Source organism: Sorex fumeus, unplaced genomic scaffold, assembly GCF_029834395.1.
Source record: "Sorex fumeus unplaced genomic scaffold, SorFum_2.1 ptg000002l, whole genome shotgun sequence".
NCBI lineage: Eukaryota > Metazoa > Chordata > Mammalia > Eulipotyphla > Soricidae > Sorex > Sorex fumeus.
Genome location: NW_026606059.1, coordinates 29,538,938 through 29,565,480, shown reverse-complemented (window position 1 = coordinate 29,565,480; position 26,543 = coordinate 29,538,938). Strand labels below are relative to the sequence as shown.

The following is a 26,543-nucleotide window of genomic DNA, read 5'->3' as shown; positions in this document are numbered from 1 at the left end:
CAGAAATTAAGACACTCATTTTGCGTGCCATCAACCCAGACTCATCCTCTGACACCATATGTAGTTCCTTAAGCACCACAAGGAGTGATCCTTGAGCACAGAGCTGGGAGAAAGCTTTGAGCAGTGCCAGGTGTGGCCCCCAAATAAAACAAAAAATGGATGGTAGAGAGATAGTACAGAGGTTAAGTGCTTGCCTTCTTTCTATTCATCAACTTGAATTCAAATCCCCGGCACCACATACTGTCAGTCTTCTGAGCATTGCCAGGGGTCACTCCGGAGCAAGAGCAAGGAATAGCTTTTGAGCACAGCCAGGTATGTGCCTACTCCCCAGTTTGTTTGATATTTTTTTATAAAAAATAAAGGAAGAGAAAGTTCCATTCATACCATAAGAACATGCACTTGAATCCTGGAACATTCTCAAAAGATAGAGGGATCTTTTTCTTATTCTTTCCATAGTTAATAAGAGATTGTTAACATTTTTTAATTGACCCAGAAGACTTAAACTGCCTTAAATATTAGTTAAATATTAGTTTGGGACTTAATGCCTGCTGAGAGTACTTCATGTTCCCACTTGCCCCAATGGCTCATAGCACTTACCATAAGTTGTAATTACACATTTTTGGGTAGTTCTTTATGTCTTCAAATCTCTATTAACCGGTTTCTGTTATTTCTTATTCCAAATATAAACCAAATTCTTCTGATTTGATTTGATTATAAAGGTTTTTCTAACATTTAAAATCTAGTGTATTAGTGAAATCAGAAAAAAAAACAGTAACTTTAGTTATTAGAAGGGATCATTAGGAATTTGTCCAAGCAGAAATCAAGCTAGTACCGTGTGGACAAAAGTTTTGTTCTCTCAAGTGAAAGAAACCCAGAGTCAGACTGTCAGAGCTGAAATGATAAAGGCCAGATAGCAAGATTCTTTCCTCTCTCTGCTCCATCATGGAGCCATCCATTTGTTAGCATATTTTCTCTATGCCTCTCTTTCATTCTTCCTTCTTTCCTGTCTGCCTTTTTTTTCTTTCTTTCCCTTCCTCCCTCCCTCCCTGCCTCCCTCCCTCCCTCCCTTCCTGCCTGCCTTTTTTCTTTCTTTCCTTCCCTCCCTCCCTTCTCCCTCCCTCCCACCCTCCCTTCCTTCCTTCCTTCCTTCCTTCCTTCCTTCCTTCCTTCCTTCCTTCCTTTCTTCCCTCCCTCCTTCCTTCCCTCCTTCCTTCCTTCTTTTTATAGACACTGAGAAATATATGAAGGAGAAGAAAAACAGTAAGTATGTGTTTAAGAGAGAACACAGGTTTCTCTAGTGTGGAAATAACAAAGATACATAGAGACAAACAAGCAAGATACATGTTCAAGTAAGAACACTGAAGAGTAAGCCAGAATGTTTCTTCTTTTTCTTTACTTTTTACTTATTTCTTTTGTTATTTTTTAAAATTGAAATCACATTAGGTCATAACTTATATAGGTTTCATGTGTGCAGATCATTATCTCCTGCTTTTTGATTCACACACACACACACACACACGCATGCACACACATGTACGCATGCACACACGATCTAGTTTCCAGCTATCACTACAAAATTGCCCATTTAACTTACTCGTCCTCCTTTGAAGGATTTGAGAGTCTCTTAGATCCAAGATGCTGACTTCCAGCATTCCAGCCATGCTTTATGAGAAATGGCCACTCAAATCATATATGGACCTGTCCTAGAAGTGTCCACAATTCTTTCAGGATAGCTCATTACAAAAAAGAAAGTCACTTGGAGACTAGAGCTTGAGAAGAGCTGAAGAATGTCACCTAAAGCTGAGCACATTGCCACTTCAAATTAAATCAAGACCGTAGGGCAGTGGCCTTTCGTGCAGCTGACCCCATTTTGATCTCCAGCATCACATGAACCCCAGAGCTCTACCCAGGAGTGACCCCTGAGCAAGACCCAGCATGCCCTCACCTCCCTCCAGAAAATCAGGGTCTTATTATAAGTAAAGGAGCTAATAAATGAGGAGGTTTGCAATGAGTGATGTCTGCCATATGATTTAGGACCATCTTCATTGGTCAAAAATGAAAATATATCTTTCTTTTCAACAAAGTTCAGTGGAAAGAGATGAGCTCATAACCTGTGGGGAGGGGGAGGTGATTGCATCTATTTAGTTTAGTTTATTTTAGAACAAAATTATGTTTTTCCTTATTGTGTCAAATAATGTTTTGGCTTCTACATTCATCCCCACAGTCAGGCAAAGCAAACATTCATGGTGAGGTGAATTCTCGCTCCCATGACTCATACTTGAAAACAAATGCTCTCTGGCCACTGTCTACTGAGAAGGTACTAACTTTCTACCAGTAGAAATTTCCATTAAATTGGATTTATGTCACATACAAATGGATTCTTAGAAGTGTAATTGAAATTTTTTGTATGTTTTTTAAAAAGAAAAAAAAGACAGAATCTTAGCATCAATTCAAGGTTTTCCTCATATTTTTGATCCTTAAATTATATAACCAAATTTTTCTCATAGGCATTTTTATTTAAAAAAAAAACTTTTCCTTACTTATCTTAAACCTGAAGTTCTATTCTGATCAGTAATAATACTACTAAAAATTATCGGAAAAAAGGCACTAATACTTTTTAACTTACTCTCTTCCCATTGCTAGAGCATGATTACTTCCTTGTATTTTCATGAATTGGCAAAAGAATAATTAGAAAGAATGAATAAACCTAAAATCAATATTGCTTGACTTTTAGGAGGAAAGATAGCAAAGAAAAGTTGTGAAACTAAAGAGAAGACAGTATTTCTTTGCTGATTTGTGCACTGATCTGTCTATATGTCACAACTTCTACATCCATGGTTGATCATTCACAAACAACAAGACAGCTATTCTCAGAATAACACTGTTAAATAGAAAGAAACTAAGTTGTTGGAGAAAAGAGGAGAAGCCCCCAGTTTAGAATCAGAGCAACCTGATTAGGAGTTATAGCTTCAGCTTTCTGCCTCCCACCCGGGGAGGGAGGGGGGGCTACTGAAGGGTAGGGGTATTGGAGAAAGAATAAAAATGTTCTACCTTCCTCATAACTGAAGAGCAAATCTGATTATTTACTCCAAAATCTTTCCTGAGGATGATGCATTGTAAACACAGGAGGAGTTATTTTATCCTTGAAAGAACAAATACATCTCTGCATCGGGGAAACATTTTTATTAGCTGAATTTTATTATTTTCTATAGTTCAGGTGACATGATTACAATTGTGTTGAAAGATTCTGGTATTGATGTACGAAGTCATGCATCTTCCCCCTTACCATCCACCACTGTTTTATGTCATCTCTAGTCAGATCTTGGTTCTTCCCCTCCTTTACCCCCATTGTTAATGAATCAGTCTTAATTTATTATTAACTAATTGTCTTAATTAACTTTTAAATAATTTATAATTGTTTGATACTGTCTATTCCCTTGTTAGGACAAAAAATCCTAATGGGTTTTGAGATACAAAAGCCACCCAAGTATATGAAAAATCCTGTTCACAATTCAGTTGTTACCAATGTAAGATCAAAGTTTCAGGGGATAACAAAATATATTTGAGACACGTGCTAGCTAGTTGACCATTATCCACAATGGACACATTTGACTTTCATGTACCTTGACTAAGGACTCTTTGGGGGCTGGTTTTATGTGAATAAAGGAACTTCAGGCCCTGCTGTGATATTCAGGGAAATAGCAAGCCAAAGTAAATATTATGCCCATTCTAAAGAGCCCTGGGACCTTTCAAAAGTCTGTGCTACTTTTAGGGGCTGGAACGATAGCACAGCGGGTAAGGCATTTATTTGCCTTGCATGTGGTCAACCCAGATTTGATTCCCAGCATCCCATATGGTCCCCTGAGCACTGCCAGGAGAGTGATTCCGGAGTGCAGAGCCCAGAATAACCCCTGAGCATAGCCGGGTATGTGTGACCGAAAAAGAAAAAAAAAAAGTCTATGCTACGTTTAGAAAGTAGTTCCAGCACTCTGGAAGTGAATTGTATACCTAGCACTGCATAGATATCCAGTTGACAGCAAGACTCTTTTTGTTGTTGCTGTTTTTTGAGGGGGTGTGATTCTCAGGATTTATTTGTGGCTCTGCACTCAGAATCACTCCTGGTGGTGCTTGTGGTACCATATAAGATACCAGGGATCGAACCCAGATTGGTGGCCTGCAAGAAAAGTGCCTTAACCTCTGTACTATTTCCTGGCCCCACAAAGCAGGGTTCATTCACCCATTATCTCCAATAATCCGTAACAAAATACCCATGGAAGAGCTCCACAGACCTTTGCTGGATAAGGTGCTTCTGGCAATGAAGGCAGGTGGAAGTGAACAAGAAATGGCAGCTCATTTTAGTACTTCATTGACTTCTAGGAAAGAGCTCTATTAGATACATAAATAGTAAAGCAGATGTGCCCTAGTTCACCTTAATTCCAAACCTAGTCTTTCACAGCTTCATTTGTCTAACAGTCTCAACCAAATACAGGTCAAAAAAAAAAAAAAAAGGAATCAAATAACCTTTTGAAGTATCCACACCCAAACATTTTAACAGAATCTGTATACTAAGTCCACTTCCTTATCACACTTAAGAGAAATCCTCATGTTTTCATTCTTTTGTTCGTTTATTTTTGGATTACTTGGCTATGCTTAGGGCTTACTCCTGGCTCAAGACTCAGGGTTCACGTCTGCCAACTCAAGAACCATATGGGATGCCAGGGGTCGAACCCAGGTCAGTCATGGGCGAGGCAAGTGCCTTAGCTGCTGTACTGTCTCACCAGTCCCTCATCTCATCACTCTTACAGAATCTAACAAGTTCTAAAAGCCATTTTCTTGTTATCTCCTTTGCATATCAACGGAGAAAGAAGAATAAGGAGAGGCAACAACCCTTACAATAACCAGAAATAACAATCGATAGAAAAAGAAACCACTGAAAGCGTTCATTCCAACTATTGTGAGCCTGGCCTCATGTGTAGAGTGGATGGACAGCTTTCCCCGTCCGGGTTAGTTGAAATGGGAATGAAGGACAATGTTTATGCTAATGATGATGACCCAGAGCCACAAAACAGTAGCATCATTCCCAGTAATCTTTGAAGATTAAGAAATATGTAATTAATTTTTGAAAGTGCCTGTGGTAGATTAAATCAGCCTCCAGTTATTAGTGCCTCATGCCCAGTAGACAAGCGAACAGAGACTGAGGCCCCTGACCAAAGCTATGGGATTTACGGAGTCATCCCAGGATCAGAGCATAGAGACCCATCCCCATATCCCCCTGCTCACTCCCCTCCATAAACACACCACACCCCCACCCCAAACGCACCCATTTTAGCACACTTTGCAGTGGCTTTGGCCAGTATTAGGGTAGCCAGTATCCCGGACGTTCTCAGCAGACGCTTGAAGGACATCGCAAGTGTCCACCAGCTCACCTGTTCCTGTGCCTGACATTGAGAACGACACACAGGGGTACTGTGTGCCTCAATGAGGCTCCCAGAGCTGGCCAGCCCCCACACTCTGCTTCCTCCAGGTGACTCAGAAAAACAATCTTTTCTTGTAACAAGGCCCTGAATCTGGAGGGTGCTTGGTACGAATTCAGCGTGCTTTAAAATCATTCCGTTGGCTTGCTTGCTTGCTAGCTAGCTTTAAACCCCCTTCTTTTAAATACTTCAAGTAAGGTATCATGGAAACTCACATATTTGGAGATCTCCTTCCCCACCTACTGTGGTAGATAATTGAAGAATTACTGTGAATCACCTCAGTTAAAATTGCACTTGGGGACAAAATGGAAAAAACAGACCTAGGCAGCCACGTGCAATATATTAACCGGACTGCGCCTCCTCCGCCCTGCAAGCCAGGAAGCCAGGCCTCAGGGAGGGCCCCCGTGGGTGTGCCTGTGGGGGGGCTCAGGAACAAGGCCTGCTGGGGAGGGGAGGCGTGCATCAGAGTGGATGGAATTTCCATGCTCGGGTGCTATTAAGAATGATGTCATTAGGGTGTGGGTTCAGGACAGCTGGCAGCCACCTGCCCTCCTTTTAGAAACTCGGATGACTGGGGGATGGATGGCTCCGATGCAAAGTCAGGTCCTATCTTCTCTCTGTCCTGGAAACAGCCGCCCTCCAGCCCTGATGCCCCGCCTGAGAAGGACGGCCTGCGTGACCGTGCACACATTATTTCACCTTCTGCTTCGGCACCAAGGATTCATTAATTATTGCAAGTTGCCTTGAGACCGCACCACGTTAAATACAAATAGAGGAGACCCTCAAATTCATGGAGTTGTGACTCATGGTCTTGAATATTCATGTTCCACCACTCCAGTCCACTCTCTCACCCAGCAACGACTCTTTGTTTTACGAAGCGCTGAGGGGTCCCCTTCTGTCTGTAAGGGAAAAGGAGTCCTGTCTGTGGTGTGTGGCTGCAATACTGATGCTCGGTCTTATTCTCCTTGGGTAGATACTGGATGGCCCAGTGGCAGGTGCCTGGAAACCCAGCAATACCTGAGACCCATTTTTTACCCCCTGCAGAATTGCTCTCCAGTCTTTCATTCCAGTTGAACATTCCAGTGTCACACATAGAAGACCTTTCCACATGAAAATGCACTTCCAGAGAAAATACAGAAACAGAACAGTTCAGAACAGAGAAAGGCACAAGCGTTCTGTTTTTACCCGCTGGCTGTACAGTCTTGAACAGATGCCTTACCTCTCAGCTTTCTCATTTTAAAAACTGAGTAATAACTGTCCTACTTCTTAGGTATGTGGTGGGGGATCAAGAGAACTAATGACTAGCAGGTGCAGGACATGGCGCATGCTCAACTGATATTAGCGAACACTGTCACTTCCTGATAAAGTCTGGCCCACATGTTGGAAATTGTGAGTAGTTAGAGGCCTGGGAGAGTCAAGGTAAGAAGGGGAAAGTGAAGAACTTTGGGGAGTCAGAGAGGAAAGAAAGTGGCAGTCACGTCTGGAAACTGATGGAGGTGCAGACAATAAAATTAAGGGTTAAAGGGAAAGAAAAGACAACCCAGGAATGCAAGATGGGCTCCCATTCAGTGGTGCGTTGGTTGCAGTGATATCCCCCTGGAGTTGGAATAGACTCTGGAGTGGAACAGCTGGAAAACCCAGAATCCAGAACAGTTGGAAACACTTTTTGGCTGGATCTGTATAGAACAACTACTACAAAACTCAAGATGTACAAAGTGGTTTGAAAGGTTGCAGGTTTGACCCTTTGCTCTTGCTTCACCCATTGTACCAAGTCCCATGAGCTCTTGTCTAATTTCCCCACTTTACTTTTGTGTCAGCTTTTCTAGCTTTCTCTATTCTCTTTTAACATGTGAGAAGACTTCGACTTGGAGTGTTCCCCAGAGCTCCTGCTGGGCCTAGCACACTGCCACGCATTGATACAACTTTTAAATCATATTATTCAATGTAATCATCTTAGTATTGATCATACTATTTAATTGAGTCTAAAAGTTGAGTCCATTTTTTAGCCTTCTGTCGTTTATTCGTACTGCAACTTTATTTGTCCTCCAGCGTCTTAAAAAGGATATAGTCGATGGGGATAAAAGGCCCAGAAAGAAATAGCTAGAAAGTCTGAAAAGCTGAGGAAGGAGCATTAAAACCAAATCAAATGATTCACTCTGCCTCTTCATCTCCAGTAATAATTTTTTCCAAACACATAAAATGTGTTGAGGATAAACAGTTCATAAATAAACTGATAAATGTTACAGACTTCACATTGCACAGCACCATAAGACTCTGTTAGTTACATGTCAAGGATTTGTGGAGTCTCATTTCCTCAAATAATGAGAGAGAATGTTTAGACAAGGATCTTGAGGGTCATTTGAAAACTACCAAAAGATATTTGCCAAGGGAATTTTAATCTTCTCCAATGGGAAACTCTTTTTTTGTTTGTTTTTGCTTTTTGGGTCACACCCGGCAATGCATAGGTTACCCCTGGCTCATGCACTCAGGAATTACTCCTGGCAGTGCTGGGGGACCATATGGGATGCTGGGAATCGAACCATGGTCGGCTGCATGCAAGGCAAACACCCTACCCGCTGTGCTATCACTCCAACCCCTCCAAAGGGAAACTTTCAGTTGCATGTCACCTCAACAGTTCTGCCAAAGATGATTTCACCAAATAGTTTATACAGTTATGAAATAACTGTTAATACCAATCAATAATTCTATATTTTTAAATTTTGAATATACATCTCTCTTAGGCCAATAAAGACCAAGAACTTCATGAAGAGACTTGAAATCCCTGCCCCATGCTTGGTTCTATTCACCTGTCCTTACGTTGCAGTTAGTGGATTGATTGTTATGACCTGGACCAGTACTATCAGCATCAGTGTCACCTGAAGACAAGTTAGAAATGCAATTTCTTAGGCCCTACCTCCAAATCAGGAACTCTGGAATAATTGATAAGATCGCCAATCGGCTATGAGAAATGCTTGCTTTCTCTTATAAGTTACATATTTGACCTTGAAGTCTAATCGTTCTTCTCTGGCAAAATTCTTTTCAAGTGTTCAGCATTTTAGATGGGAAAACAAGTGTAGTAAAGAAATGTTTCTTCTTCAAAGAAAAGGCTTCCTCAAAATCCAGAGAAATAAGTCTTTTGAAGAGGGATTTTTAAAATTCCAATTTTTGATTTAGGACTCAGCCTGTACCATTCTCTCTCTCTTTTTTTTCCCTGTCTCACCTTATTATCCAGTAATACTAATTAAAAAGTTAAATATGCAAAGTTTTAAAGTTTAAATTTTTAATTTAGTCCAAGCATGAAAGTAGTAGGGAAAATTTTTCCCCTTAGGAAATTTGGTGTTCATTAGCAATCTAATAGTCTAAAACTCTGTAGAGCCAGATAGACATTGATTATGCTCACTTCCTATTTTCTTAACTACAATTTTACAGGATCCAGTAATAAACCAACTAAATTCAAAGTAAACCCCTCATCACTCACCTATAATTTACCAATAAATCACTATATAAATGTGTTTTATAACAGGAGAATAGTCAGGAATTACATGAAAATAATATTTAGAGTATTTATAGTTACATAGAACAATATGGGGTTGTTTTGTACAGTTCATGATAGACATCAAACATAAAGAAGGGAAGACAGATTTTTGTTCAATAAAAAGCAGAATTTTCTAATCTACAGTATTGTCCCTAAACTAAACATTTGTCCTAATGGTTCCAATGTTCTAGACAGGGGCATTTTTTACTCTAGTTCTAGGGAAGTTTTGTTCAATAATTATAGAAGTTGATCTAGGTAACTTTAAATTTCTCTTCGGTCTTAGTACAGATTGCTATTGTAAAAAAAACAGATTGAATGGATTAAATAAGCACATTTCTTTAGTTCCAGAAACCGGAAGTTGAAGTAGCTGATGGATTCATGTCTGGTGGGAACTTAGTTTTTAGATGACTGTCCTCGCAAGTGTTTTCACATGATGAAAAGGGAATAAGACCCTTTGATAAGGGCACTAACCCCACTGGTGGGGATTCCACCCTCAGGAACTAGTTATTTCCCGAGGTCTGATCTCCTAATTCCCTCACACCGGGGGTTAGGATTTCAGCTTGTGTGTGAATTTGGGAATGATGTATTGGATCCACAATACCTTCTAACTCAGAGATTTTATAATGCTTTTTCTAAAATATTGCTTCATTTTAGCTCTATAGATTGCTGCACTCTCATATATAATATAATATAATATAAGGTCTCTGAAGTGGCATTTCATTGAGAAAAAATGCCTTTGTGACAGGGTTTTACATTTTTGCTAATTTTGAAGAATCAATTTATCATCATTTCAATGTTTCCTTTTGTACCAAGGCTATGACTACTTGTGGGGGATCCTGAAATGGATGACCAAAAACATATCTTATTGTTTATGTTTTTATTCATAATTGAAACTAAATATAATTAGGGATTCGGAAGAAAAAAGGGATCTGGGAAAAGAATGAAAGAAAAGTTCCAGAGATCCACCATGACTGAAGGCCATGGGAAACATCTTAAACAGCAAGTTTTAGTAATTCTAAGAATCCTGTTCTAATAATTAATAACTAATATTAAAATTGTCAAAGATATACACGTGATTTATTTTTCATAGGGAGTCAAAAGATAAGTATTCTGGAAATTCATGCTATAAAGAACTTCGTAGACGTTTCTTAAAGTTTTTAGTTATAAAATGCTTCTTGCACTTTGCCAGTCCTCAGTGAAAATTCTTTCAATGTAATTTCTGCTCCATTTTATACACAAATTTTACATATAAACCAAATTCCAATAACAGGAACAAAATGTTTGTTTTTCCCTTAATAAATAAATGCTATCTACCTTTCTATACAGAACGTTTTAGTAAACTTACAAATAAAATTGCAAATTGCTTTCCTTTTCAGAAGACTCATATTTAAATCAACCCAACCCTATTGCACTATAATCTCTAATATCACATCAGGTTTTAATAAGCCTCCTTTTTGTAGCACACATGTGCTTAAGACTTCATGGAAACCAAATCAGTAGAGAGAAGGGATTACTTTAGATTACTTTGAAATATGCATTGTTTGAAACGGCCTCTGGTGACCAGCTTTCATGAATGGCTGATTTTACTTGTGGGGCACATCATCTGGTTTAATTATATCAGCTCCTTTGTGTGACAAGTGCTATTCTTGTGTGCCCTGAGAAATGAAGGCTTAAAGTAGAAAGGTTAGTGAGAAACTAAATTCTGGAAATGGAACATCACTGAGTATTTTAATAAGGAGATCCAGATTAAAAATAATAAATAAGAAATTATGAATGTAAACATACAATTTTATAGATAATTCATTGATAATAAACTTATTGCCCCAGCATTTATGGGCAATGAATAATAATCTGAGTTTTTTCAACTTGGATTAATGATAAGACTTTAAAATTTTTTCTTTGATAAAGTTTTTGCAGCTTAAAAATTCAGAAAGTTTATTTTCATCACAATAAAGTCAGATATTACCTCTCTTTGCTAAAATATTTTCTGATTTCTGTCCAGATAAGAAGTTGTAGTTTAAGTTTCAAGTTACATATAGGTCTTTGATGTAAGTAGCATCAATTGAATCAGTATTTTTTAGTGAATTTATGTTTTTAAAAATCCCCTGATATATTTTTCCAAATATTCAACCATCTGAAGACACTAATAAATATTCATATCCATCTAGATAATTATCTGAAGATAAGTAGATGAATTTGATTGAATAAAAAATGTCATAATCAAATTATTATCAACAAGAATAGCTAATTTGAATTCTTTATATAAATAAGCTAATTTTCCTAGAAAGGCATGCTAGTTCCTAATTTTGTTCTACTGTAATAATACTTTCCATGACTTCAGGCCTGAATTTCACTTGATATTTAGATAGATTTGTTTTTTTTCTTGATAAATGTACAACTCCACTTGTTAGTGGTTTGAAGGTAAATGTTCAGCTTAAGGACAGAATATATTTTAATATAGTACAGGAACTGAGTAGCTAAGGATGATTTTTATCAATTTTAAAAGCTTAGAATTAAATAGCCAGTAGTACCAAAAAAATTCTTATGTACTTCTCAGTAAAATCTGCAAAGTACTACATGTGAAATATAATGATTTAGCTTAAACTTTAGTTTCCTTTAAAAAGTCTCTGAGCAAATGAGTTTGCTAATTATGGATCTTCGATTCTTTTGCGATGATTTTCCTGGAAGTAATACATTTTGAAGGGGTGGGGGAGCTATTCTTTATAATTTGTCTTTAAGTCATGAGCTAGGAACTAGAATAATTCCCTTTGTCTTTTGAAATGTACATTCATTCTTCACAGGATTCTCCAGACCTCCCCTGGTCATCACACGGTGTGAGGTCAGTAGGAGAGCTCACAGGGAACTTGTATCTTCTCTCTGTGGTATTTAAAGCTTTAGAAAGTGTTAAAGAGCATTATATTAGTGATGAGCTTGATAGCGCAGGAAAGTAGGCCAGAAGAATTCTCTAGATGGTGGCGTAATTTTAAAGTCAGATGTTCACCTCTCCTCACAGAGATTTTTACTGCAAGAACATATTTAAAGAAATGCTTATGAAATTAAATACAGAATCTAATTATTTTTTTAATGTACTTTCTTCAGGGGTCAGAGGTGCAGCTTAAGGGGTAGAATTCATGCCTTTGATGCATGAGGTGCCTGTCCTGGGTAATACCCACCATAATGCCCCACAACACTATCACTTGTGATCCCCGGTAACACAACCACACCAACAAAAACACTTTTTTCAACTTGAAAGTAGCACAGAATTGGGAAACTTTTAAATAAGCGTGTGTTGTGTCAGATTATATGCATCAGGATAACAAACTAAAATAAATCAAGCACAACTCTGTTACAAATGCATTTCAGTACCTTGAAGTGAGGGAGCACGAAGTGAAGCCTGTTTTTCCTTACTTGAAATGTGTGAAATGTGTGTCTGTGTGTGACAGATACATAAGATCCAAATGAATCTTTTCTGTTTGTTTTTCTTCTGTTTTTAATTGAACCACCATGAGATACAGTTACAGACTTACAGACTTTCATGATTACATTTCAATCATACAATGATCAAGCACCCATCCCTCCACCAGTGCACATTCTCCACCACAAATGTTCCCAGTGTCCCTTATGCCACCCCCCCTCCTACCCCACCCCTAGCCTCTGTGGCAGGTACATTCTCTCTCTCCTCTCTCTCTCTCTCTCTCTCTCTCTCTCTCTCTCTCTCTCTCTCTCTCTCTCCTTTTGAGTGTTATGGTTTGCAATACAGGTACTAAGAGACCATCATGTTTGGTTCATAGTCTACTTTCAACACACATCTCCCATCCCAAGCGATCCCTCCAACAATCATTTACTTAGTGGTCCCTTCTCTATTCCAGCTGCCTTTTCCCCCAGCATGTAAGGATGTTTTCCAAGCCATAGTGTGATCCTCCTGGCACTTATCTCTACATAGTGTCCTTAAGTGTTAGTCTCCTATTATGTTACTTTATATTCCACAAATGAGTTCAGTCATTCTATGTCTGTCCCTGTTTTTCTGACTAATTTCACTTAGCATGATACTTTCCATGTCCATCCACTTACATGCAAATTTCATGATTTCATCTTGGTCCAAATGAATCTTAATAGTGACAGCTTGACAAATGTTTCAACTATTTCCACCAAATTTTCCAGCCCCCTTGGGAAGGAAATGGAGGCTACCTGAGTAGTTACAACCAATGAAGTGTTAGATAGCACCTGAGTGAATTCCAGATTGAAGGCATGGAAACACAAGAATATCTAGTTGTTTCTTCCTCTGCTTGGTCCAATTACTGTAACAACAAGAAAACAACTTGCCTGTGATAATGCATGACTAGGCAGAACTACTTCGTGCCACTGTCTGTGTGACTTGCAGTATGAGTGACTAATGCACTTTCATTGTGTTAACCATTGACAGTAGGAGTTTATTATTCTAACAGGGTACTTCTGCTGACTCGTGCAATACCTCAACACCCATGAGCTAAAACATTAAAACGAAAATATAACCAGATCATGAAGTCTAGGAAACCATACAGTTTAAGACCTAGCTAAGATCCTTATATCCACATTTGTGGCACTTTTTTTTATCAATATCACTGTCCTTTCAATATTAAAGCATTTGCTATCAAATTATTATCATTTTCAAAAATGATGGGTTATTTTGCTTAATGTTGTTTTTCCAATTGCTTTCTCAAAGAAGCTGGACATTCCCAAAACATACGTTCTTTGAAAAGAAAAACTTTGATTCTGGTTTGGGGGCTACATTTGGGAGTGCAAGACTTACTCCTGACTCTGTGCTCAGGGATCACTCCTAGAGAGCTCGAGGCACATGTGTGGTGCTGGAGATTGAACCTAGTTGGCCTCATGCAAGGCATATTCCTTCCCCTCTGTACTATCTCTGTGGACCTTGAGGTGTTCTTTTTTTTAATTTTCATTTTTTTTGCTTTTTGGTTGACACCCAGCGATGCACAGGGGTTACTCCTGGCTCTGCACTCAGGAATTGTTCCTTGCAGTGCCCGGGGGACCCTATGGGATGGTGGGGATCGAACCTGGGTCAGCCACATGCAAGACAAATGCCCTACCCACTGTACTATCACCCCAGCCCGAGGTGCTCATTTTTAATGTGCTTTTACTTCCTATCTTTGTGGAGCTAAGTCTCAAAATGTTATAAACATTTCTTGTTTATAACCTCACTTCATCTTGCCACAACGCCATTCCTTTCTAAATTCTTTCTTCTTTCTCCATGAACAAATATAAAGAAAAGCAAAAAACTTTAAATGAACACATTCCTATTAAAATGCAATAGCTAACCAAAAAATTCAATCCAGTAGAGACATAACTGAAGTGAAATTCAATGTGCATCTCCTCTCCATACCTCAGAGAACCAAAACTCAGAGTTTTGTGAGAGTTGTGCGGCTTTTCACAATTCCTTCCAATTTCAGGATTCACAATGTTGGGAGCCCTGGACATAGAAAAGCAAACATTATTGAGGGAATATTCCATCACATAGTGAACTATTTCCCCAAAGGTGTTCCAGGTCAGAGATGTACATTTTTTAACTGTCATTCAATGAAGGAAGAGATTTATCGTGAGCAGTGCAAAAAAAAAAAAATGTTTCTATAGAAAGAGACTGTGGTCTTCTTTTCTTAGACTTGCAATAAATCAGAATGGGAAACAGATTTTCTGGGGATTAACAGTAGATGAATTTTTCCAGTATTGGTATTTATATATATATATATATATATGTGTGTGTATGTATATATATATATATCAGAAATGATCTACTTCATGACTTTATATATGGCATAAAACAAATAGCACATCCAAAAGACTTTCTCTAAAGAAAATAAATGATGTCTGGGAAATTTGAAATCAATAATTAAGAGGAGAGGAAGTTCGTAACTCACCCTAATAGATGTGAGTGGGTAGATTGGCCACGGGGGTTTGGGGCGTATGTGGATACCAGCTTCTTGCTGATCTAATTCTATTCTGCTTCACTCTGACAATAAATGAAGTGTGTTCAGGCTAAATTCAGCTTCAAGTAATCGCATGCTGTTGTTCTAAAACTCTCCTGCTGTTTTAATTGGTTCTGGTGACCTTTTTCTTTTTCTCTGCCCTAAGTAGGGAGTAGCAGTGCTTTGTAGTAGAAACAATGCTATAGCCCCATCCCCAAGAGGTTGAGTTCTGTGCTGAGTGAGTTGTTCTGATCTTGTCCTCTCACATATGTTAGATGTGTGAGCATTCACTTGTAAAGATCTGTATTATACTCAAACACTCACAGACACACAATGTCATCACTCGTCTACTATGTGATACTCATCTGCTAATTCCTATGTGATATCAGGTGCCTGGAACTTAGAATAGACTCCAGGCTTTAAAGGGAGGGGGGGCGGGAGTGAGTACAAAAACAAAAAGTGACTAGTCCTTAGAATAAAGATTTGGGGCTTAACTGGAACCAGGTATACCTCTAGTCAGTGATTCTCAATGTCTTTGTTCTCAGGATTTCTTTATATTATTAAAATATATTGAGATTCCCCAAAACCTCTGTGCAGATAGATTATGGCTATTAATACTTAAAATGGAAATTGAATGTGGGAATAAACTCGGGTTTCCCACATGTAAGGGAACACTAAATAGTCAAAGTCTTTGAGACTGAAGATTTTGTCTCTTTTTTTTTTTTTTTTTTTTGCTTTTTGGGTCACACCCAGTATTGCTCAGGGGTTACTCCTGGCTCATGCACTCAGGAATCACTTCTGGCGGTGCTCAGGGGACCATATGGGATGCTGGGAATCAAACCTGGGTTGGCCATGTTGGCTGCGCGCAAGGCAAACGCCCTACCTGCTGTACTATCGCTCCAGCCCCGATTTTGTCTCTTGAGTTGAGTTTACATAGCACGAGTGTGTGGGGTGAGGGAGCTGGGAGGTGTCCTTGTGATACTGATGTAGGCAAATGTGCTTTCTGGTGTTAGTTATGATATAACAATGTATGCATGAAAAGTATGATTAGCAATATCATAAATCCAGATACCTCAATGGAAAGGATTTAAAAAGAAAAAGAAAGTATGCCATTCAGCCCTTTGAACTATCTCCCTAGTTGACCTAAGTGGTGATTTCTTATTCTATTTGTTAATTTTTGGTCCACGCCCAGTGGTGCTCAGGGTTCACTCAAAGTGGTGTTTGGCAGGAGGGGGAGAGTGGGGTGGTGAATCATTGGGTGTCTGGGAATAAACTCGATCTCTGCATGCAAAGCATGGACTCTAGTGCATTGAATTAACTTGCCTATCCTCCAAATGGTATTTTGTTTGTTTTTGGCGAGGCACACCCAACAGTGTTAAGGGACTACTCCTGGCTCTGTGCTTGGGGAATCACTGGCTGGGTTTGGGGACCATATGAGGTAGTGGGAACCCAACCCGGGTCTGTGGTGTGCAAGTCAATTGCTATCCCTATTATACCATTTCTCCAGCACCAAGTGGCAACTTCTTAAAGACTAGTCTTAATGAATAACCTATAAGAAACCTCAGAGTGAGGTTTTTTTTTCTCTCTAACATTAACATCCCATGGTCATCCTGCACGCTGATTTTTTTTTAATTCATATAAGATTCTGCAGCATGGTATTTGGACATGTGGGAAACATCAATTTAGTGGATTATGTAAATATTCTCTATCTTGACACCTTTCATTGTACAGTGTCAAAAAAATGACATTTGTTAATATCAACACCCATGTCATCGGGAAGGTTTTCTATACACGGAGCTGTCAAGCTCACGGCAGCAGACTCAAGTGTTTGAAAATTCTGATTGTAGCTTGGAAACTAGATTTCTGTCTCTGGCATCAAATGCAATAAATACTGCGAGTTGTTTTCCTTGGAATGACAGTCTAATTTCATTCATTACTTGAGAAAGTGACTGTCAAATATCCAAGTTCATGTAATTCTTTCAAGTTAGAAGTTGCATGAGAAAAAGAAAGTGTCTAGTTCAGCATGTAATTCAGTCACAAGAAGTTTTTTCTTAAGATATCCAGCTTAACTCCAGAGATAGGAAAGAGCTATCTGTAATATATATGTCCTCTTCTCTCATAATACAGAAAATTAAAAATGATCTTCAACACAAGGGCATTGGTTGGAGGTCCTGGGCACTTTGGTGGTGGTGAGGTGAGGAAACTATATCACTGTATCACTGTCATCCCGTTGTTCATTGATTTACTTGAGTGGGTGCCAGTAACATCTCCATTTGTCCCAGCCCTTCGATTTTAGCAGCATCTCCTTACCCTCGTCTTTCCTAATATTGTCGTATTAGAGGCTCTTTCAGCGTCAGGGAAATGAGACCTGTTATTGTTACTGTTTTTGGCATATCGAATACGCCAGGGGTAGCTTGCCAGGCTCTGCCGTAAGGAAACTACATAACAGAAAATAAATGTCCATAATATTTAACATGATCTAAACTATTATAATCAATTTTCTTTCAAAAAAGACAATGGTAGATAGCTTAGGCACTTTGGTGGTGATGCAATAACTTTAAACTATTGCACTGTAGCACTGTCCTCCTGTTGTTCATCGATTTGCTCTAGCGGGCCCAGTAACATTGTGAGTCTTCTTACTGTGTTTGGCATATCAAATATGGCACGGGTAGCTTGCCAGGCTTTGCTGTGCGGGCAAGATACTCTCGGTAGTTTGCTGGGCTCTCCGAGAGGGACGGAGGAATCGAACTTGGGTCAGCCATGTCGGCCGCGTGCAAATCAAACACCCTACCCTCTGTGCTATTGAAAAAATTAAATATTTTTTAACACTTGGTGAGAAAAAGAATTTTTAAAAAATAAGAGGTGGGTTCAAGGTCAAGTTACTAAACCACTTGTTTTACTGAAGCAAAAGCAGTTTTACCACTCATAGTTCTTATTCCCTCAGAGTAGTGAAAATGAAAGTGAGTACCTAGTTTTGGTAAGCTTATCCAAGCCCCTGTTCCTTAACAAAGGACCGTAGGGTACACTCCTCACTCCACACCCCACACCCAGAGTCCGTGGTCTTACTTAAAGAACTTACCACAGAGGACAAAGCTGGGACTTCTCAGATCATCGCCACATCCCCTCTCCTGACACACACTGTATGGATGAGGTAGACTTTGTCGAAGCCCAAGTTCCCCTTTAACTATTGGGCCAACAGGGGCCTCAATTTCCAGTGAGAAATGGCTCGATCAGTCCATGTGAGCAAGACTTTCTGCCCATTTGGCTTGAAGTCTTTCCAACCCTTTTTGTGACCTGAAACTTTTAATGTCACATTTATAGTTTGGTTTGACTGCCCAAAACAAAGTCCTGTAAACCGTCCCCGCTGATCAGCCAAAGCCACAATGGGTGTTTTCATCCTATGGCTGAGAGAGAGAAAAAGGCAACTTGTATTCTGGTGCTCATTTGTGAATACAACCCCCTTCCTCAAGTTCACTTTCCATGTGTGAGAAAACTTCTCTTTTTTTTTTTTTGAAAAAAAAAAAACATTTCTACTACTTCGGCAAGACAAATTGTTAGTCTCTAAGGACACTTGTCGTCCACATACAAGTATCCAATTCAAGCTTTGCCTCGGTGTCTCTTTTGTCAAGTTCTGCATTTTGTCTGTCAGGTTGTTTTTTTTCTTCCTGTTTTTTTTACTTCTTTGCCTTCTGGAGCTGGAAAGCAGTGAGAGGATGACAGGTTTTTAAAAGGTCATTTTTTGAATAAAGAATTGTCTGTGTGCAGATTTTTTTTTCCAGAGTGGTGAGTGTGGCATATTTTAGTGAAACGAGAAAGGATAAAAATGGAGAGCTCCGGCTCACAACAGCCTGAACGTTCACTTTTCTTGACCCTCACACTCTGTGCTTTTACATATGTGTCGTCCCACCCAGTGCTAATAAACTGTGGCAGAAATGCTCCTCTCAGTCACCAGAGAAGAAGGTCACTTTCTAAGTAAAAATAAGGGGGTGGAGGGGTGGGAGAAATGCATTTACTCAACATTCCCTCTTCATAGGAAACAACTTTCAATGTAGTTTATCTGAGATACCTTAAAAACGTTTTTTCCCCCTAAAGAAAGAAGTAAAGAAAATTAAAAAAAAATAACCAGTAATGTTGATGAGGTGGCAGAGAATGTTATCGGTATCTTGATTGTCAAGAATGTTCAGTTTAGGGAAAGAAAGATGGCAGCCACTTGGGAGCCTTGTGGAAAGCCAGGTATGAGCCGGTGGTGATGGGGCGACTAAAACCTCATGGGAAGGGGGGTGTTCCCGGCTCGTCCTTCACGCCCTACCGAGGTCACCAGTTGCCCCCCACGAGCGGCTCTCCAGCACAGCCATGGCTCCAGAGCACAGAAACCAATCTCTTAATTATCTGACTTTCAGTAGAAATACTTCCAGGGTTAATAAGTAAAATAGCAGAAATCCAAAACCGCGCGGCCACTATTGTGGCCACGCAACATCATTTAATTCTTGAACCCAGCTGTAGAAAGCAAATCATTTCACAATGCTTTTTCAACATGCCTGATTTTGGGGGGGGGGGGTAAACTCTAAATAATAATGGTGCATCTTTTAACGAAACAATGAATCTCGTCAAAGTAGATAGAGTGTTAACTAGAATTCATCTGCCTCACAGGCATTGGGAGGGGTGGGGGGATGGGGGTCTATTAGGGTTCTTCGTGGTGAAAAATAAGTATTGGTAAAGGGAAATGTGTTTAATATTTGCGTGACCGAGACCTAAACCTGAAAGCTTTGTAACTTTCCCACAGTAATTCAATAAATAAATAAATTATTTTTTTTTTAAAAAAAGAATGTTCAGTTTAGTGAGAGAACAGTTTTCCTTTTTTTCTGGGAGAGGGGAGGAAAGAGAGAACTTGTACCAGACCAGGCGGTGGTCAGGGCCTACTTTTGGTTTTGTGTTCAGAGAGGACTCCTGGAGGGGTTTGGTGGAACCATATGGGGTGCTGAGGTTGCAACCCCGGTTTGCCACATGCAGGGCAAGTATTCTACTCTTTGGGCTATCTCTTCAGTTCCAAGAATGGCTGATTAATTGAACTCCGTGTGCCACTGCCATACATGACCCAGTGAATCTGAGACACTGCTTTCCAGGTTATTTGCATCAGTAGAATTTCGCTTCCAAGACAGGCTGGAAGAAACCCCTCCTATCTTAAATCACATTTGTGGACTTGGAGAGGTGTACATAGTTTTGCTCCCTAATGAATCGGCCTTCCAGAAACACAGATAGCAGTTGAGCTCTCTGTTCTGTGGGAGAAAACTATTGTTTGACATGTAATTTCCTTTGTTTTCCTATCTGTTTGTCCTCATATCATTTTTCTCATGATGTGAAACAAATGTATACAGGCCAGAACAATTGTGGGCTTTCTCAGTGTTCAGCACGCAGCACAGTCACTGAAATGATCTTGTGCTATTACCCCCAAACACTGAGCACTGCACTGCATGTTCACTTTCTCAGAACTAAAGGGTCAGCTGGAGGTGGCATGTTCGCTGCTCTAGGGGACAATGAAGTTGGGACAGTTGGGACTGCCTGGTTGCAGACATGAGATTTTTATTTAAAAAAAACTTTTTTTGGGGGGGTGTTAAGTCTCTCTCTCTCTCCCCCCCTCTCTCTCTTTCTCCCTTCCTCCCTCCCTCTCTCTGTAATTATAGACTGCAGAGTCAAAAGCCTTAGGACTGTTTACAAAACATCTCATAAAGTTTAAAATAATAGGGGTATGTGTTTGTGTAAAACAAAATAATGTGTGTGGCAGGAGTAAACAGTACACACTCTTTCTTCTTTCATGGCCCATGGTCCAGAAGGAAGGCATGGAAGTGGGCGGGGTGGGGGGGAGCATCTTTCCTCCTGCTTGGCAGTGCTCACGCTTAATTCCTTCTGTTTGTTTAACCGAGGCCAGTTTCTTGTTGTGGGTCAAAATACAGACCCTCAGGTGTGTGGGGACAGAATGACTGACGAAGTGGGCTGCTATCTAATTAATTTTAGGGCAGCTGAAATTCCCGTGCAGATATTCCTCATGTCATGCAAGATGTTTTGGGAGGGTGGGGGAGGGGTGTGGCGGGAGTTGGGGGGATAACCCCTTTGCTAGCTTTCAGCTATGCAAGAGCAAAGCTTTCAGCAGGTTGGTGATCTCAAACGGAAGGGAGATTTTTTTTGCAACCCTTTCAAAAGTCCCCTCCCAGTGCAGATTTGCAACGATTTTGCAATGCTTCTCCCATCCAGTTTTATTTACTTCTTTCTTGTGTGGAAGGAGAGCCTCTAACCTCCTGCCTCGGAGCAAATCAATCATTTTGCTTTGCAGGTTGAGATCTGCTGCAGCAAAGCAAAGCTCTGGGCGGCCGGCACTGCACCAGATCGCGCTAATAGTGAGGCTGGTGCTGACAGTTGAAAGAGGGTTCTGTCCCCTTAGGCACCAGTGCTGAGGACACAGACTGGACAGAGGGACCAGCCTTGCCTGGAGGAAGAGCCCCTTCCCCTGGTGATTGATGGAGGACAGTTAGCAGCTATTCAGAGGCTGGGAAAGGTTACCCTGCCAGTCACTTACTATGAAGTCTTTGTCAGCAGAAAGAACTCACCCGGGTAGTGAATGACATAATGCAGATGACAAATGACAGCTTTGCGCTTCATTCCACTTGCTAAGTACTCAATAGCAAATGCAGGTGAGTTAACGCTCCCTTCCACAAGCCGCCTTGAAGCAGCAGCTCCCCCAAGACAGAGCTCATAAGCGTGGTGGGCTTCTGGGCTCGCAGGCATGGCTGTTAGGAGTGTTACTTTCATTGGGGCTGTTTAAAGTCCAGTCTGCTTGTGAGCAGGGATGATGCTCTGAGCACTGTTTTCTGGAGCTGATTCTGAAGTGAGATGATTTGAGTTCATCATGCACAGTTCTGCATGCTGTGCCCTTCTGTTTCTCCTTTGCAGAGCGCGGTTTCAAGAAACTCTTCAGGACTTCAGACCCCAGAAATCTCTGTCAAACTTCTTGACTGACGTTTCTTTTCTATTTTTTTCCCTCCCCTTCCCCTCTAGGACCACATCTGCAGATGTTCTGAGTACCTCTGAGCATAGAAATTGATTATTCAACGAGGATACTAATTCAAGGTATTAACTCTTGTCCTAAAGCTTGTGCATTTGAGCTCCGTGTTGGAAATTTGGCCATGAATTGAACTAGGAAAAGTTGGAATGAGAATAAAGGACAAAAGTGAATTTGCAAAATCACCAAGTGCTTACAAAACTCCCCACCGTCTGTGAGGTTGGCCACTTCTGACTCACGCGCAGCCTGTTCTCTGCCAATTTATGTGCTACTTCTCACTTCGTCGTAGCCCTTTTTTCTGCAACCGGGTTTGGAGTTTGGATTTCATTTTAGTGTCTCTCTTTCTCTCTCTCTCTCTTTTTTTCTCTCTGACTGCCCAGACCTGCAGAGACCAGGAGCCTAAGCCATTCCGTCAGTTTTGCAACATTGGATCCAACACAATGAAGTATTCTGGCTGTGCTCTGGTTTTGGCTGTCCTGGGCACAGAGCTTCTTGGGAGCCTCTGTTCAACAGTCAGGTCCCCGAGATTCAGAGGACGGATCCAGCAGGAACGGAAAAACATCAGACCCAACATTATTCTTGTACTCACTGACGATCAAGATGTGGAATTGGGTGAGACATGGAATTTTTTACTTGTTGGTCTTTTGACTCAAATGATTCGCTGGCCCTCTGTCTTTCCAGTAAGAGAGGTGTATGTTTGGGGGCTTTGGTACTTAATTATAGAACCTTAACCAACTGCCTACTTTATAAAATGAACTTGTATTGATTATAAGGCTTTTGAAACAGTTCAAGGTGGGACCTAGGAAAACAGGAGGAAAGAAGAGAAGAGTAAACAGGGGCTGCTGTAAAATCAAGGATTTGAAAATGTACCCGTTACTCTTGGTCAAGTATTGACAATAGTTGGGCAAAGTTTTTCTAGAGGGTCTGAGATTATGACTATAATTCTGTAATGTAGATGAATGTAGACAGAACTTGAGGAACTTTTAATAGTTGTTACCATTAGAGTGAATGATTTATTCTCAGCTGGTTAGGCAGTTGAAAGTTACAGGATTCTACGTGTCTTCTGGTAATAATTTTCTATTACTACTTCAAATGGGATGTTTCTCTGAAGAATTAACTCATTAACAGAGTGGTCAGTTTTTTAATAATATCTAGTGGATATGACTTAATTTCTGTAATATTTGGTTGGATTTCTCATCCTTTCAACTTTTTAAATAAACTGCATCATGGTCTTGTCCATATACCTGAGGTAAGGTCTAGTGGATGCTACGACAGATTTTAAAAAGGTCTTTAAAACTGTCACTCCCACTCATATTTGTGTTCCTGAACCCAGATTCCTCACTCTCAGGCATTGTTCCATTTGACTCTCCCGTCACACACAGCGTGACTGTCAATAGTATTTTTTAGCTTCAGTGCCAGCACAGTGCCCTGGGCTTCTCTGCAGTTTCTCTGGCTTGGGTTCTTGAGGACAAAGGCCTCAATGCTGGAATTTGATCTGCAGGGAAAGAGATTTTGATGTCTAGTTTGAAACCAAACCTTGGAATGCCAACAAAGTTTAACTCCATGAGCCCAGCTGGAAGCAGATGCACTAAAAGCCAGCCGGGGTAATGATTGTTGGAGTCCATTTGCAGAATCTGCGCTCTCCCACTTCAATTTTTGAACAAGAGTATTGATCTTTAGCCAACAAGGCAAAGTGAATAGCCTTGTAGGTATAATGTGAGGATGCATGTAGCCAGTGCTTTAAGTTTTCCTTCACTGAGAGAGCAAGTGCATTCAAGTGAATCCCCCTTCAACAACTCCCTTCCACTATATCCAGTCTCTGACCCTTGTGTTTCACCCAGTTTTCCCCTAACCAGCTGGCCATCTGATCCCCTGGCACCCCTGACTCCCCCTGTAATTTTGACTCCTGCTACCTATTTCACTGCATTTCCCAAGATGTTTTCAATGAGCTGATCAGGACTTTTCTGCTTCAGATACCAGCAAACTTGCCTCTCCCCTGTAGGCAGAGCAGTTCTGGTCTATTCCCCTGCTCCTCTCTCCATCAGGCTCTGTCTGGTTCTTGCCCCTTTTCCCACCTTTGTTCTTCCTGGGTTTCAAGGAAATGTTCACACTTTCAAGAAGATGCCTGGTAGATTCATTTCCCTCACCTCTGTTCTGTGCCTTTGCCCATCTCATGCCCTCTGCCTACCCACCCTCCTTTCACCCTCTGGAGAAACCCTCCCGTTCCTGATGACTGTTCTGATGGTTTGCCTTCCAGGCTCTCTCTTTGCGCAAACACTCCTTCTCTTCTGCAGGGTCAGCATGGTGAAGAATGCTTTCCTTGGCACCCCTTTGGGTGTGTCCAGCTTCACTCCTAACCTGCATTCCTGGTTCTAGACTATAAATAATTTGTTAGTGTTTTATATCTGTATTATTATATTATTAGTATTGACTCTTTGGGTCACAGTGGCATTGCTCAGGAGTTACTTCTTCCTCTGCACTCAGAAATTACTCATGATAATGTCCAGGGGACTATGGGATGCTGGGGATTGAACCAGGGTTGGCCTCATGCAAGGCAAACACACTACCCACTGTATTATCACTCTGGCCCTGTATCTCTATTGAGGTACAACAATTTACAATGCTACTAATATTAGTTGCTTGCATACAATAATATTCTAATATCACATCCATCACCAGAGTATCCACTTCCTTCCACCAAGGTTCCAAATGCTCCTCCCTATCAAGCCCACCCCTCTCCCTACAAATTCAGTTCTGTAGACCACTTCTCTAGTTCAGTTGCCTTTGGATTTTGCTGCTGCTTGCTGTGTATCTTCAAAACTCACATGCTTCTTTTCTTCTGATTGACTTTACTCAACATGAGATTCTCTAGTTTCATCCATGTTACAACAGTGTGCATGACTTTTCCCTTTCTTACCTGTGTATAGTGTTCCATTGTGTCCTTCCTTAAGGTACAAATGTGTTGTAGCTTGCCAGAATTTCCTTTCTTTTGAAGTCTACATAATATTCTAGCACAGCGGTAGAGCGTTTGCCTTGCACGCAGCCAACATGGATGACCCGAGTTCGATTCCTCCGCCCCTCTCGGAGAGCCTGGCAAGCTACCGAGAGTATCTCGCCCGCATGGCAGAGCCTGGCAAGCTACCCATGATGTATTCGATATGCTAAACACAGTAACAACAAAGTCTCCAATGGAGACGTTACTGGGCCCGCTCGAGCAAATCGAAGAACAACGGGAGGACAGTGACAGTGACAGTGAATATATTATTCTAAACCATTTTTATTTGCCTATGTATCTCTTAGAGGAAATGTGGGTTGTTTCTATTTTTTAATATTATTGTGACAATACTGTTGTGAACATGAGTATATATTCTTTCAGTTACTTGAGATATATATCCAGAAGGTAAATTTCTTAATAGTTTGATTCACCTATTATTAATTGGGATTACTGTTTCCATAGCAACTGCACCATTTCACATTCCTACATACAGAGTTATAAGGTTCCAATTCCTACACATCTTCCCCAACATTTGCTAACTTTTAAAATTTTTGATAGTCGTCATTTAAATGAGTAGGAGGGATTATCTCATTGTGGTTTTGATATTATTGGATTCTATCTGGTTTGGTTTTAATTTACATCTAATTATGCTTTGAAATGTTTGAATCTTTGCTTCAAAATTTTTTGCACCTGCAATACCGCAGGCAATTCTGGCCACCGTGCCGCCAGAAAGATATGCCGACTTATGAGAACATTAGAAAAACAATTACAGAAGTCATCGAATACTTTTCTTTGGAGAAAAGAGTAAAAGAATTCTGTCTTTTTTTTCTGGAAAGACAAAGCCTGAGACGGTTTTAATTAAAGCTTATGAATCAAGCTGGGAGTCAAGTTCTTACTCAGTAGGAGTGGGGGCTACTCCCTCAACTTTGAGAACAAATCAAATAAACTAGTACGTCGTGAAGGGAGTAAGACACATAAGGAAGCTGTTAATGAAAGTGCTAGACCTTTAGATGTGGCTAACACTTATCTTTGTCCAAAGAACAGTCATTCTTATTACTGCATTTTATTGCTATCCCACCCCAGTTGGATGAGTAGGACAAAGATTATCATCCCAGAAGAAAATGTAATTTTCAGAAAGACTGAAGGACTTGGGGCTGGAGCAATAGCACAGCGGGTAGGGTGTTTGCCTTGCACACGGATGACCCGGATTCAATTCCCAGCATCCCATATAGTCCCCAGAGCACTGCCAGGAGTAATTCCTGAGTGCAGAGCCAGGAGTAACCCCTGTGCATTGCATTGCCAGGTGTGGCCCAAAAAGAAAAAAGAAAAAAAAAAGACTGAAGAACTTATCTAGTGCTCTCCTTATTTCTAGATTTGTTTATTCCACAATTTTAGAAGTAGTTAAGTTTGTACCTCTACCAGTAGTTCAGAGTTCTTGACTAAGCTAATGGGTAGAAATTGCACTCTTTTTAAGCTACAAAATAACACTTGAATATGAGCAGCATGAGGTTTGGAATGGTCTTAC

The 26,543-nt window shown here is 40.4% G+C and overlaps 1 protein-coding gene across 6 annotated transcripts in view; it reads left to right on the top strand.

Moving 5' to 3' along the window:
• The window catches only part of SULF1 (sulfatase 1), a 185,275-nt gene that overhangs the window by 78,684 nt on the left and 80,048 nt on the right, over positions 1-26,543 (top strand). For 5 of the 6 annotated variants that reach the window (XM_056109095.1, XM_056109034.1, XM_056108884.1 and 2 more), the window contains exons 3-4: positions 22,020-22,091; positions 22,404-22,635. In XM_056109095.1, the coding sequence (XP_055965070.1) occupies positions 22,464-22,635 (172 nt within the window). In that variant the 5' untranslated portion in view covers positions 22,020-22,091; positions 22,404-22,463. Of the gene's footprint in view, positions 1-21,595; positions 21,656-22,019; positions 22,092-22,403; positions 22,636-26,543 lie in introns of those variants that run through there. The other variant, XM_056108998.1, reaches the window with a different exon arrangement.